The sequence below is a fragment of the Piliocolobus tephrosceles genome, chromosome 10 (assembly GCF_002776525.5).
Source record: "Piliocolobus tephrosceles isolate RC106 chromosome 10, ASM277652v3, whole genome shotgun sequence".
Taxonomy (NCBI): domain Eukaryota; kingdom Metazoa; phylum Chordata; class Mammalia; order Primates; family Cercopithecidae; genus Piliocolobus; species Piliocolobus tephrosceles.
In genome coordinates, this window is record NC_045443.1 from 16,478,694 (window position 1) to 16,494,093 (window position 15,400).

General features: G+C 40.0%; 1 protein-coding gene across 2 annotated transcripts in view; it reads left to right on the forward strand.

Annotated features, from left to right (window-relative positions):
• The window catches only part of MGST1 (microsomal glutathione S-transferase 1), a 17,613-nt gene extending 2,659 nt beyond the window's left edge, over nucleotides 1–14,954 (forward strand). For both annotated transcript variants that reach the window (XM_023226168.1, XM_023226167.1), the window contains exons 2-4: nucleotides 4,475–4,633; nucleotides 8,170–8,264; nucleotides 14,338–14,954. In XM_023226168.1, the coding sequence (XP_023081936.1) occupies nucleotides 4,508–4,633; nucleotides 8,170–8,264; nucleotides 14,338–14,584 (468 nt within the window). In that variant the 5' untranslated portion in view covers nucleotides 4,475–4,507 and the 3' untranslated portion in view covers nucleotides 14,585–14,954. The remainder of the gene's footprint in view (nucleotides 1–4,474; nucleotides 4,634–8,169; nucleotides 8,265–14,337) is intronic.
• Nucleotides 14,955–15,400: the final 446 nt, after the last annotated feature.

Here is a 15,400-nt window from a genome sequence, read left to right on the forward strand (position 1 = left end):
CTTTTTTTTTTTTTTTTTTTGAGACAGAGTCTTGCTCTGTTGCCCAGGCTGGAGTGCAGTGGCACGATCTTGGCTCACTGCAAGCTCCGCCTCCCAGGTTCACGCCATTCTCCTGCCTCAGCCTCCCAAGTAGCTGGGACTACAGGCGCCTGCCACCAAGCCCGGCTAATTTTTTGTATTTTTAGTAGAGACAGGGTCTCACTGTGTTAGCCAGGATGATCTCGATCTCCTGACCTCGTGATCTGCCCGCCTTGGCCTCCCAAAGTGCTGGGATTACAGGCGTGAGCCTCTGTGCCCGGCCCCCACTTTTTTAACTTCACTCAGTTAAGACTCACAAGAATCCGGTGAAATAGGAGTTCTTATTCACCTCCTTTTACAGGTAAGGTGAAGAGGTCCCAGAGAAGTTAAGTCACAGTTATTAAGTGGCAGGGTCGAGATCCACCCGAATGCCAGTCTAGTTCCAGAGTTTTGAATACTTGACACTCTACCCCATGTCCTCTTATGAGGAAGTCACCTCCACATTAGGAGATAGAGCTCTGATCTCTGGTAAGAGAGGTTGAGATATTTATCACCATGCTGGCCAATGAATGGAGAATACAATGAGCAAACAAACAAACCACTGTGCAAACATGATTCATCATTGTAAATATTTTCTATAATTCATAACCAAATTAGTGTTTTTCCCTGCTTACTTTTCTTAGATTATTTCTCCTTCATTCCTTGAATCCTCAAACCACTTGACATTTCATCCTGTTATTATTATACTGCACCACTCTTCTCTCTTCTGACAACCTTTCCTGGTAAAAGGCTTTCAGTAATTTTGTTTTGACTGCAGAACCAACCATGATAACGGCTCCAGTTTTGTGCAGCAAACACATGGCAATTTATTGATAAATCAGCTTTGGGGGGAAAAAAAAGTCTACACCAGCATTGCCTTAATCCATGCCATAAACAACTGCTATTTCTTAACATTCTTACCTTTACTGCTCATTACCTGGCTCTCGGGTACCTGTGAAGTAGAAGATGTTACCCTGGAGAGATGGTTCATTGACTCAACAAGTGTGTGTCAGAAGCTTGGTGCTGGCCTGTCTCCCAACACCACAGACTTTAGGAGTTAAGCCACATTCTTCATGATTGAGAAACTCTGTGTAAAGTGCGCTGTGTGTTGTCCTTTTTTAAAGAAAAGGCCTCCCATTGCACTTTTTCCCAGCCACTGACTTATTTATGTACTTTCCTACCAACAGTCCTGGGAGGCTGCCATTTTTTTCTCTACTCTTTCAATACCAGTTTCACTGAGGGGGGAAAAAAAGTTCTCTGGACTTTTGTTGCATCAATAAATAAATTTCATTCTGGGAACATTTGTAGAGGCCTACAGAGAATGTTTTAGTTTTAAAATTATTGTTAAGTAGCAAGTTTCTATTTGATAAACTTACCTTAATTTTAAAAAACTTCACATGCTTGCTGTATTTCTTCAGATCTCTGTACAGAGGCCTGGGACTTAGGGATCCTTTATTAAGCTAATTACCTATACTCTGAAGGACAGTGCAGTTTATTCATGACTTTCACCCCTTCAATACTAGAACAGAAGCAGACACATTAAATGTTACTGAAAATATTATCTTGCACTGAGAGCTCATCTAACATACTGTGCTTTCAAGACTAGAGACTTGTGGAGGTTGATTGATTTGCTATCTAGGAGATTTTTCAAAAACCTTGCACATGTAGTTTCTGTTTGCCTAAATCCAAGCTGTACATTTTTAGTCTAAGAAAACAAAAATAGGGGGCCGGGCATGGTGGCTCATGCCTGTAATCCCAGCACTTTGGGAGGCTGAGGTGGGCAGATCACCTGAGGTCAGGAGTTCAAGACCAGCCTGACAAATATAGTGAAACTCGTCTCTACTGAAAATACAAAAGTTAGCCAGGTGTGGTGGTGGGCACCTGTAATCCCAGCTACTTGGGAGGCTGAGGCAGGAGAATGGCTTGAACCCAGAAGGCAGAGGTTGCAGTCAGCCAAGATTGCACCACTGCACTCCAGCCTGGGCGACAGAGTGAGACTCCATCTCAAGAAAAGAAAAGAAAACAAAAATAGGGGTTACTTAGGTAGCTTTGATTTCTTTATCTGCATAATGGGAATAACACCTTCCTCACCACATAACTGGAAAAACAAAGAAGATGACAGATATCAGGGGTGCCTACTTGTGCCAGGCACAGAGTAGGCATTCACTTAACGTCAATTGAATTAGAATTAAGCAGAATTAAAGAGTCGAGAGCAGAATTAATCAAGTCTCTTGAAAGAGAGAATATAGTGTAGTAAGTGTATGGGGTGTTTGTGTCCCAGCTTGGCAGCTTAACAACTCGAATTTCCTTTTTCTTCTTTTGAAATGGGTACAGTTATGACAATTGTAATAGATTAACAAGGGTGATGAAAGTGTACATAACGTGCATAGTATAGTTGAACACATAGCAAACTCTAATAAAGCTAGATATATTTATATGGTTTTTAATCACATTCACCAGCAATACAAAGATGGCTATATGACCAATAATGATACGTATAAATGTATATAGATTACTGGTAAGATGGATAGAAAGATTGCATCTGATAGATGCCAGGCTAATAAGGACACATGCAAGCGTTGAACTTTAAAGGCGGGAATGGACATCATCTAGAAGAGATAGTACTATATGCTAAGCAGGATAAATAGCATCTAAGCTTGGGTCTGAGAAAAGATGTGTGTTTCTGTGGAAGAGAGAGAAGTAGATAGCAGGGCTGATGAAAGAACAAGAGGAGGTTACAAAGAATAACATCAGAGGACTGGAAATTTACAAGTTAAAGTTTACCCTAAATTCCTACCTGTTTTGACTTCAGTATCACCAGTGTGTCTTGGCTTTCCTCTTCAGCACATTCCCAATTATATTTCCAACTCCAGACACAGATAGCTACATTCCTCTACTCAACAACTTTTAATTGAATGTAACTTTGGAATGCAAAATGACTCGAGGATCACGAAAAGCTAATTCTCCTTCCCTATTACACTGATGAAAGTACCATAAGTGGTAGTTCCCTACCTTGCATTTGCAAGCCTGTTTTTTTGATGTTTCCATTATCCTTCTCCTCCTTCACTTGTCTTGGAATTGATGACGACGGTGATCATGATGATGATCATGATGAGGATATCATAAACTTTATTGAGGGTTTTTCTTGGGCCAGTCCATATTTTATCTCAATTACATTAAACAACAACCCATTAAGTTAGAAACTATTACCATTTCGATTGATTATTTATTTAATTATTTATTTATTTTTGAGACAGAGTCTTGCTCTGTCGCCCAGGCTGGAGTGCAGTGATGTGATCTTGGCTCACTGCAAGCTCCACCTCCTGGGTTCATGCCATTCTCCTGCCTCAGCCTCCCAAGTAGCTGGGTCTACAGGCACCCGCCACTACGCCCGGCTAATTTTTTGTATTATTAGTGGAGTTGGGGTTTCACCGTGTTAGGATGGTCTTGATCTCCTGACCTCATGATCCACCCACCTCAGCCTCCCAAAGTGTTGGGATTACAGGCATGAGCCACAGCCCCAGGCCTACTATTTTGATTTTTGAGAATGAAGAAATTTAGTCTCAGAGACTGAATCCCTCAAGCAAGGTTAATAGCTAAATGGTGGAACTGGAATTCAAGTCCTGAAGTCTACAGTTTTGAATACTACTAAAATGACAACAAGTTGTAAGTTGGATCTCCAAAGCAGGATATGTAAGAACTGAGGCTTTCCTAAGTTCAGTGCTGCTACTAGATACATAGTTTGATGTTTCCAAAGAGATCAGTCTATGACCTCTAGTCTTTTGCTTTCAACCTACTTACAGTTAATCTCAATGCAGGTATGTGATGTTAGTCTATGTTCAGGGCGTTTTTGCTATTTATTTTTGCTTATACTGCACCCTTTTTTTTTAAGTAGTACTTGTTTGATGTCTTCAAACTTAATAATATAGAACTGGATAAAATATAACATTGTGTACTTTTTTTTTTTTTTTTTTTTGAGAGAGAGTCTCTCTCTGTCGCCCAGGCTGGAGTGCAGTGGCCCTATTTTGGCTCAGTGCAACCTCCGCCTCCTGAATTTAAGCAGTTCTCCTGCCTCAGTCTCCCAAGTAGCTGGGATTACAGGCACACGCCACTGCGTCTGGCTAATTTTTGTATTTTTAGTAGAGATGGAGTTTCACCATGTTGGCCAGGCTGGTCTCAAACTCCCGACCTCAAGTGATCCACCTGCTTCGGCCTCCCAAAGTGCTGGGATTACAGGTATAAGCCACTGCATTCAGCCCCTATTTACTTTGATACTGTAGAAACTAAACGATCATTTCTTCTGCAAATAGTCCAAGATATTTTTAAGAACAGTATAGTTAATGCTGCAATATAAGAACATCAAATGATCTTCCAGTTATTTTGGGTACTTATGTCTGCTTTTTCCCATTTTATTTAGGTCTTTTTAAGAGTCCAGACCAAAATTGAGAAAATGGTTGACCTCACCCAGATAATGGACGATGAAGTATTCATGGCTTTTGCCTCCTATGCAACAATTATTCTTTCAAAAATGATGCTTATGAGTGCTACAACTGCATTCTATAGAATGACAAGAAAGGTAAGAAATTTGGAGGTAATATTTTCTTACTTTTAGGAGTTGGAATTCTGGAGAGCAGTTTTCTTAATTTCCTTTTTTTTATTTTTGGTAAAGCCCAATATCACACTATTTTATGCTGTAAGTGAAGTATGCAATCGTTTGGCGCAGATGGATCTGATGTATTTATGGAACAGTCGCTTTCTCCTAGAAACTAGTAAATGGTTTTTTCATAATGACTTTTACCTTTTGTCATTATGCTAAGCAGATGAGATATTCTGGAATATCAAAGTTTTCACATTTTGGAATTAATTTTGCCAATGCGGGTTTAGAAAACAATCATTTTCCAGACAGTTAACTGGTATTTTCAGCGCTAGCACAGGTCAAGGGTATGATTTTGGTAAAAAATAAAAATAAAAATAAAAATAAAAAAGAAGAAAGAAAAAGAAGAAAAAGGCTGAGAACTAAAGTTCTTACTTTCAAAGTGAGCCTCATATGATATGAACCTTTTGAATTTTGTGTACTTCTGACTTTTTAAGTGGATACTATTTCTACCCAGCATTATAAGAATGACTTTTTTTTTTTTTTAAGTGCAGATGTGGGGAAGGTGGTAGACAGATTCTGAAGCGTATATTCTGTATTCAAGCAGGGTTTATGCCTGCTTGAAGCACGTAGAGCAAGGCTCCCTTTGCAAAGTTAAAATATTTTCACTGGTGTAGTCCCTGTGCCCATTCAGCAGCTTCTTCCTGGAGACCATCGGTTTCTCTCTTAGGACCTGTCCTGAGTTTTGTCCTCTAGAGCCTTGATTTTATTCAGAGGTCACAGGTCTTCCCTAAGGTGTTTCCTTGTTACTATCTTTTTTTTTTTTGAGACAGAGTCTCACTCTGTTGCCCAGGCTGGAGTGCAGTGGCAGGATCTCGGCTTACTGCAACCTCTGCCTCCCAGGTTCAAGTAATTCTCATGCCTCAGCCTCCCAAGTAGCTGAGATTATAGGCACGCACCACCAGGCCAGTTAATTTTTGTATTTTTAGTAGAGATGAGGTTTCGCCATGTTGACCAGGTGGGTCTGAAACTCCTGATCTCAGGTGATCCGCTCACTTTGGCCTCCCAAAGTGCTAGGATTACAGGCATGGGCCTGGCCTACTACTTTGCGGTATAATGGAAGGAAGTTTGCATTTTAATGGAGGGCACATACCCACATGGTTAAGTCTGTCACTCGCTGATGTGTTGCAGCATCAGGCAACAAAGTGGCTGTCTGCTTCCAGGTCCACGCTGACTCCTAGGAACAGAATGTCATCAAGGAAATGTACCCTGTCTCATAAGAAAAGACGAAGGGAATTCACATTTGTAGAGTGCTAGGAGCCACAATGCTTTTTATATGTACTTGGTCATGGAGACATTTTACGCAATTGTTAGCATTGTCAGGTGAAACGAGGATTCGTCTTTCCATTATATAGAAGGGGAACTTAGAGGTTAAGTAGCTGTCTGAGTCCGTTTGGGCTGCTCTTATGAAATGCCATAGACTGGGTGGCTTCAGCAACAAACATTTGTCTCACAGTTCTGGAGTCTGGTGAGTCCAAAATCAAGATGCCAGCAGATCTGGTGTTCAGTGAGGGCCCAGTTCCTGACTTGCAGATGGCCATCTTCTCATTGTATCCTCACACTGGCAGAGCAGAGAGAGAGAGAGAGAGAAGGAAGCAAACTCTCTCCTTCCTCTTCTTGTAAAGACTTTAATTCCATTCATGAGGACTCCACTCTCTTGATCTAATTACCTCCCAAAGGCCTCATATCCCAGATACTATCACGTTGAACATTAGGCTTTAACATACAAATCTAGGGGGACCACAAACATTCAGTCCTTAGCAGTAGCTTACCCAAGGTTACATACAAATAAAGAGTGAAACTGAGATTCAAACTGAAATTGCATTAAATCCAATCTCATGCTCTTTCCATTGTAATAGATTTATTTCTTTATTCAACATATATTTGTTGTACATCTAGTGTGTTCCAGGCAGTTATTTAGCGGAGCACTATGATAAACAAGGCAGACAGGTCTGACCTTAAGAAACTTATCTGGAATACTTACTCCAGATAAAGATGTTGAGGAAAACTGATGAGCAGTATCCCAGTCCTGTGCATCAGTTCTCAACATCTTTATCTCTAATATAATGTTCACATCCTATTAAGAAAAACTAGAAAACATAAGAGATTAATTTTGCAGTTTGTGTTTTTATCTACCATAAATTATTAAATAGTGGCTCATGCTTAAATATTTTTTAAGTGCAGATTTCAAGTTTCAAGGGATGGTGAAACTATTTCAAAGAGCATAATAATTGCAGGAAGAAATACATGAATGTGTACTTCTTATTCCCAGGAATTCAATTCAGCTTCTCAAATGTTATTATACAGTATTCTTCAACCCAAAGTTTTATCTGCTTTAGAAAAAGAAAAGAGGTACACATGTTCTGACAAAGTACAAGACACCTTTCCCATCCCTTACTCTTTCATGCTTCTTGCTGGTTCTCTAAAACCTTTGGCAGGTAAACATATTACTTTCAGACGAGCCAATCACTTGGAAATGTTAATACACTTGAGGGAAGGTATGTCAACATCACTGTGAAAAAGATACCAGTGAACCATAGTAATGGTCAGTGATGACTTAGAATTATGCCTTTCCCCATATTTGCTTCCTTTTCACTGTTTTTTTTTTGAGACGGAGTCTCGCTCTGTTGCCCAGGCTGGAGTGCAGTGGCCGGATCTCAGCTCACTGCAAGCTCCGCCTCCCGGGTTTACGCCATTCTCCTGCCTCAGCCTCCCGAGTAGCTGGGACTACAGGCGCCCGTCACCTCGCCTGGCTAGTTTTTTGTATTTTTTGGTAGAGACGGGGTTTCACCGTGTTAGCCAGGATGGTCTCGATCTCCTGACCTCGTGATCCACCCGTCTTGGCCTCCCAAAGTGCTGGGATTACAGGCTTGAGCCACCACACCCGGCCCTTTTCACTGTTTTTATTCACTGGTTTTTGCTCGAGTTCTTTTTTATGCTTCTCTTTTTACAACTTTGCATTGTTAATAAAAATTCAGTTTTAACTATAGATGCCTTCTTCTCCTCTTGTGTTTGATTTATTGCTCCAAATGGGCCAACCTGGATGTCTATATTTCTTCCACTAAAATGCAAATAACTTACTAGGTAGAATATCCCTATGTTATTTGCTGGTTTGTTTGTTTTCTTTTTTTTGAGACAGAGTCTTGCTCTGTCACCCAGACTAGCTTGTAGTGGTGCAATCACAGCTCACTGCGGCCTCAACCTCTCAGGTTCAAGTGATCCTCCCACCACAACCTTGTGAGTAGCTAGGACCGCAGGCATGTGGTCCACCACCATGCCCAGCTATTTAAAACAAATTTTTGTAGATACAGGGGCTCCTTATGTTCCCCAGGCTGGTCTTGAATTCTTGGGCTCAAGCAATCCTGCCTCAGACTCACAGAGTGCTGGAATTACAGGTGTGAGCTATTACTTCTGGCCAGTATTTGAAATAAGTTTTTTTCCCTTGGTATTTGGAATAGGTTTTTGCCAATCCAGAAGACTGTGTAACATTTGGCAAAGGAGAAAATGCCAAGAAGTATCTTCGAACAGATGACAGAGTAGAACGTGTACGCAGGTAAACCAGTGTCTCTTGAAATTACTTACTTTATGAAACAATTTTGGCAAGGAGCTCAGTGAAGATGCCTCAGGGTCTTGGAGACTGAACAAAAAAAATGAGGCCTCTTACCTACTCCACATGACAATTACAGAAAACTGGACATCTGAAAGTCTCCAAGTATCACTGCAATTGTATGTATTGCCAATTTTGTAATACTGTACTTTTATCTGCACTTTCTTGGGGTTAATGACATTGCTTTATATAGGGATGTATCAAAAGTAATGGCAGGGAGGAGGTAAAATGGGAACAGTAGATTCTTACAGTTTTATCATCTTCTCCTCCATAGGTGAGACTGTCAATTCATGTAAAAGGTTGAAGAATTAGATATTTTTGTGTAAGATTCAAAATAAGAATGTTGACACTCTGGAGGAGTAGGAACCTCTTTCTCTCTGTCCCGCTCCCCACTGCCATCTCTTTTTAGATATTATGTTTTAATGTACTGGGAATTCAATGAACAATGAAAAGCAATAAGCCAAGATACTATTGGGGTATGATTGTTCCTATCACCCAGGTAGTGAGCATAGTACCTGTTAGTTTTTCAACCTTTGTCTCACCTTCTCTGCCCCCTCTAATAGTCCCCAATAACTATTGTTGCTATCTTTGCGTTTATGTGCCCAATGTTTATGTACCCACTTATAAGTGAGAACTTGTGGTATTTGTTTTTCTTTTCCTGTGTTAATTTATTTAGGGTAATTGCCTACAGCTGCATCCATGTTGCTGCAAAGGACATGATTTCATTCTCTTTTTTTTTTTTTTTTTTTTGAGATGGAGTCTCATTCTGTCACCTAGGCTGGAGTGCAATGGCATGATCTCGGCTCACTGCAACCTTCTTCTCCTGGGTTTAAACCATTATTCTGCCTCAGCCTCCCTGAATAGCTGGGACTACAGGCATGTGCCACCATGCCCAGCTAATTTTTTGTAGTTTTAGTAGAGGCTGGGTTTCACCATGCTGGCCAGGCTGATCTTGAACTCCTGACCTCAGGTGATCCACCCACCTTGGCCTCCCAAAGTGCTGGGATTACAGGTGTGAGCCACCGCGGCTGACCCAATTTCATTCATTTTGTTTTTACAGCTTTGTAGTATTCCATGATGTATGCTACCACATTGTCTTTATCCAATTCATATTGATGGACACCTAGGTTGCATTATCCCTTTTGTGATTCTCTGTGAAAATCTGAAGCCCCTCCCAAGTTTTCTGCAGATTCCCCTACGGCATATCATCTCCAGGTTAACTCTGGATCTGGATTCCCACTTCTATGCATGTTTCCATATTCTGCAGTTGGTTATGCTGGATGTTAATCCAGCCCTTTGGTCAGTTCCTTACACAAATTAACTGGAAAAAAAAATGTGGCTAAAAATAGACTTGAGTAAGTGGAAGTGCAGAGGCATTTACACTGTGGCAACACAAACATTTCAAGTTGTATGTTATTTCTCTGTCTGACAATGACCTTCAGCATCCTCTCTTCGGGAATATGCCCCATAGCTGTACCTCCTTCACTCAAGCAACGCCCAGTGTTACACCATGTTTGAGGCTCTCCTCTAGCCCCACAGACTCTTCAACCTTTCAGCACTAAAATTAAAAGTACCTTCTTGCTCATGCAAAACAATTCTACCCCCAAGCTATTCATCAAGCAAGAATGTTTCTCTTCTAAGAAAAAGTCTGTGCAGATACTTAGCACAAAATTTCACCTTCTGTCTCACTTAGTTATATACTTGTTAATTCGGCAGCCCTGCTGAGTAAATCAGTGAGTCTTGAAAATGGGTTGTGTCAAGAATACGGATATAAAATAGTTTCAGGACAAGGAATCACTGTGGACATTTCAAACAATAGCAGAACAATATCAAAGGAAAAATTATGTGTTAGATGAAAAAAAAATAAAATTAAAAAAAGTGAGTGAAGCTTGAAGTTTTCAAAACCAGCGAGGAGACATGACACCGTTTAGTATTGTCTGGTCTTTTATGCACTTCCCCTTTTAGAGCAGGCAGCCGCCTGCATGATGCTAGTCATGGCCCTGTATTTATAAAATTGCCCGGAACTAGAAAGTGATCAGAAGCAATTAGACCCTCAGTAGTAGTAGTAAGATTGAAATGAAAATCCACGTACGTCTCCTGTGTGAAAGCGTAACAAAAGATATTTTATTTGGGGATTTTAGATTCCTCCCTACTATTCTTTCCGACCTTCCACCCTTACTCCCTGCCCATGGGATTGTACTTTTAGAGGAGAACGACGTTATCTAAATTGATCTGCTAGTCAGGTTGCAAATAAATGTTAGGAAGAACAATTGACCCTAGTTCTGAGAAGGTTCCGCTTCCTGGAGGGGGTGCAGCGACTGTGTGCACAGCGCCCCCTCGTGATGAGACACTGGCTTTTTAGCATAGTAAGAGAAGAGCGTCTCCAACAGAGTGGAATTTCCAGTTGCAAAATGCTTTTTGAGATAGTACCTGTTTCATCGAAAAAGTGCCTGATAACACACTTTTGGAGATATTTTTCAGAGAGAGTGTTTCCAGAATCTTCCTTTTCGATTTTTAAGCTAGACTTTTTTTTTTTTCACCTCTCTTATTACTTCAGTAATTGTAAAGCTGTTACGATTAGCATATTTGGCAGGGACAGAATGGGGCTATAAATGCAGTGAAAAGTATGCTTTACCGTGTGCAACAATAGAGAAATTTAATACATACACATGTGGAACAATTAATTAAAAACTTAAAGTAATATGTGTTGAAATACCAAGATATGTGACTTAAAGTTCTGGACAGGCAGAAACCGTGATGATTAGAAAGCACTTGACTTATTTATTTATTTAATATACTCTTACGTTGTCTGGGAAGGATTCAAGACCATATACATTCAACACAAAAAGATAAAAAGAAAGTTGAAAGTCAGACAGACCAGCTGGTTAAATACAGGGAGTCATCTGAAAGACAAAATAAACGCTTGAGGTTGGTATTTAGGGACAGGAGAGACATTTACAATATATTCCCTTTAAAGGTAGAGAATACCCCTCCACTGAGGGTGTTCCATGGAGTCTAAGTGACACTTGCTGGGGACTCTGTCAGGAGACTGGATCATAGGCTAGGGGTTGAACTGGATGATGTCCCTTGTGGCCCCAGTGTATGAACACACATATAAGGAGAGATGATTGTGTATGTTTCACTGTCATTTCTTCTACTGGGATGCTATCAAAGAGCTTTAAGACTGAGTTCCTGACCCTCAGGGGTTTATAATGTCCCCCCCCTTCCACCGCCCCCAGTAAGACCCACATGCATGTAGAAATGGGAGAATGATATGAAGCCATGTTCCATTAGTTCCAAGGAATATTTCATAAAGGAAGATCTTGAAGAGTATTAGGATTTGAAAAGAGGAAGAGGAGAGAAGAAGTCTCGTCAATTTGGGAAAATTCCTTTGTGAGAATGTGAACACATGGCTGTGTGCTGAGGGTGAAGAGCTTTGGCTGAGATGAGGGTGTCAGGAAAAGCCTGCTGTGCAGCTCTTTTTGTAGTTGTTCACAGCCTGACAATGCCCAGATGCATGTAACAACGTCTGTCCAGGTCAGGCGGATGCTGGGATCCAAGTAATTCTGATCTGAGAGTAGGAGGTGCGGCTGTGGCCTCAAGAGCACGGAGATGGTGGGAAGGTCCGTCACAGAGCAAATGTGTGCCAGGGAATGTCTGTCCAAAGGAAAAAGAAAGATGAGAAAATGTAATCGGGGGGAGAAGGGTAATAGACCCAGGTAGAAAGTGGTCTCTTAGGGAGACTGATGTTCACCTGGTGATAGATTTTGGCAGCTGTCCATAAATGGCGCTAACATGAAGGAAGCTGCCGCTCCAGGAAGAAGTCTGTCATTGGAGCAGAGCGGAGGGTTGGGACTGAAGGGTGAGAGTGCACTGCAGCACGTGCTCACAGGGAGAGCTAGGAACCATATGCCTGGAACAGAGTCTCAAAAGAAGTACAAAATACAGCATAAATTGGCATAAGTATGAGGAACTGTGGAAAACAGGTCTTACTAGCATAATGAGGAGTGTTATCTTTGAGAACATTTTGACGAAAGAGAAAGAGAACTCAAAAGGGAGAATAAGATAAAGAGGCTAGAAAAACACGCAGGAGCTAGAAAGGTAAAGGAACCCCTGCCCTTGACCTTCCTTCCCTCTACCCTCATGGTCCTCTTACTGTCCTTGACTTTCTTCTCTGCTTTAACCTTCCATTCCATTTGTCAATTGCTTAACACAGGCATAGAAGTGGACATTGTTTTCCAGAGAGTCTCCTTTTTATAGTTTCTTCCTCAACCTTAACATTTCTGTCCTTTTGGCATGTTGTGAAGGAGAACACTAACGTGCCTAAGATTGGAGGCGAAGATGTCTCTGTGATGCTGCAGGAGAAATCAGAGGACAAAAACAAATACTCTTGGTGTCATTGACAAAGTGGGCCCTTCTTTAATAGAAAATGGTATTCCTGTCTTTTCTTGCCCATCTCATTCTCAGTAGTACTTGCATTGCTCCATGAAAGACAGGGCGCAGGAACACTCGCACCTTCCTCTCTTTGCTTTCATTCTGTATTGAAGCCTTTTCAAATCATCACTTATCTGGGCTGCTGCTGTCTTCTTCATGTCTCTATGTAGTCATTGTCTTTGTGAGGCAAGCTTGGAGATAATCTGGGGAAAACAGGAGAAAAAAGGAAAGGAGAGGAGGAGGGTGATGATCATTGAGCAGGCAATATGCAATAATTATGTGCTTACGCTATAGAAGAGAGGAACATAAAGCAGAAATCGTTTTCATTCTGAAATACGTATCAGTAGCTAACAAACTCTATCAAACTCTCCATTTCTATCCTAGATTCTAAAGCAATTTCTAATTCTGTAGACTTAAGGGACATGACATTTTAAAATTAAGTATTTTCAAAAATGTTGCTGGGCATGGTGGCTTGCACCTGGAAACCCAGTGTTTTGGGAGGCTGAGGCTAGAGGACTGCTTGAGACCAGGTGTTCAAGACAAGACTGGGCAACATAGCAAGATCCCATCTCTAAAAAGAAAATTTAAATATTAAGCCAGGCATGGTGGTGAGGCCTGTAGTCCCAGCTACTCATGAGGCTGAGACTCAGGAGTTTGAGGCTGCAGTGAGCTGTGACTGTGCCACCGCACTTCAGCTTGAGCAACAGAGCAAGACCTCATTTCTAAAAACAACAGCAACAACAACAATAATAATAAAAATGTCAAGTCAACAGTAGAAGTGTTTTGTATTCGGTCTTAGCCAGAGAAACCCAAGATGCCATGGCTTGGAGCAAAACTGTGGCTAAAACATGCTTTTTGTTTTCTTCCAGTTCTGTTATAAAGAAAACATTTAGGAAATTCTCTCTCTCTTTCTCTCTTTCACCTGTCCCACTTTTTGTGTGTCCTTTGTAGTTTTGCACCATCATTCTTAACAAATTTATTTGGCATTTGGAAGATAAGTTAGCCAAAATTTTACTATATTTGAAAGGCTAGTTATGTATTCTGTTATTTAGACATAAGAGCATGAGATTCTTGATATTAAATTGGTAAATTAATTATTAGCAACCTAGTGGTTTGGGTTGGCAAGGATTCTCTCAATAATCATTGGTAGAGTAGCAGAATCTAAGGAGGAGTCTTAAGAAAAATCAACACCAAAAAGGTTTTCTTCCTTTGGGAAAAAGAATTTTTATAAAAAGAATCTTGAATTGCTAATTGTTATGAACCTCATAGGAAAAAAGTATCTTGTATTTACAAAAATGAAATGAGTTCTATTAGATAGATGTTGTTTTGATATTCTAGGAACTACAAAATGCCTTCTGTGATATTTAAAGATACAGTAAAAGTAAAAAGAAGCAAAAATAATGAGCGATTCTAAATAAAAGTCAAGTGGGTAAGGAAACAAGATAATTTGAGAGAGAAAAATAAATCTTACTTTGAAATTTAAGGATCCATTAGTACTCAGATGTAGTTTTTAGAAGAGAGAGAAGAAAGGATACATATCTGCTACTTTGTAATTAGTGTCTTTAACGGTTATCTTTTTCCACAGAGCCCACCTGAATGACCTTGAAAATATTGTTCCATTTCTTGGAATTGGCCTCCTGTATTCCTTGAGCGGTCCCGACCTCTCTACAGCCATCCTGCACTTCAGACTCTTTGTCGGAGCACGGATCTACCACACCATTTCATATTTGACACCCCTTCCCCAGCCAAATAGAGGTTTGAGTTTTTTTATTGGATATGGAGTTACTCTTTCCATGGCTTACAGGTTGCTGAAAAATAAATTGTACCTGTAAAGAGAATCATCCAACTCATTATCCAGTTGGTTTTTTAAGAATTCTCTACTTCCAATTTATAATGAATACTTTCTTAGGTTTTAGGTAGGAGGGGAACAGAGGAATTACGAACTGGGGTAAACCCGTTTTGAATATTAGCATTGCCAACATCCTCTATTCTTGTTTTTACATTTGGATTAGAAATTTAGCATAATAATTCTTAAGTCTTTTGTCTGATTTTTAAAGTACTTTCTTATAAATTGGGATCATGTTATGATTTGTAACATTCATACAGCACTTCACTTCTGAATCTATAAAATAATTGTGTGTATGAGAAACCTATATTTCAATACTGCTGAAACGGACATGAAATAAAGAATTTAAAGAATGATTTTGTTTGGTTTTCTTTTTCCCAGTATTTTGTTTTCAAAAGTTTCAAACCTAGGGTAAAGTTGAAAAATAGTACAAAGAACCTCTCTATACCCTTTGCTTAGACTCACCTGTTGTTAACATTTTGCATGTTTGCTTTTTTTCTCTATTTTCTTTTTCTCTGAAACATCTGAGAGTAAGTGGCAGATATCATGACACGTCACTCTTTAATACTTCAGCATGTTTTTCTTATGAACAAGGCATTCTCCAAATAACCACAGTACCATGATTACACCCAAGACATTTAGTATTAATATAAGAGTATTTCATATACATAGTCTTTATTCCAATTTTTCCAATTCCCTCAGTAATATTCTGTATAACTGCTTTATTTTTGATCCAGGAATCCAAGACCAAACATTGCTTTCTGTTATCATTTCTGTTTGGCTTTCACTTAAATTAGAGAGT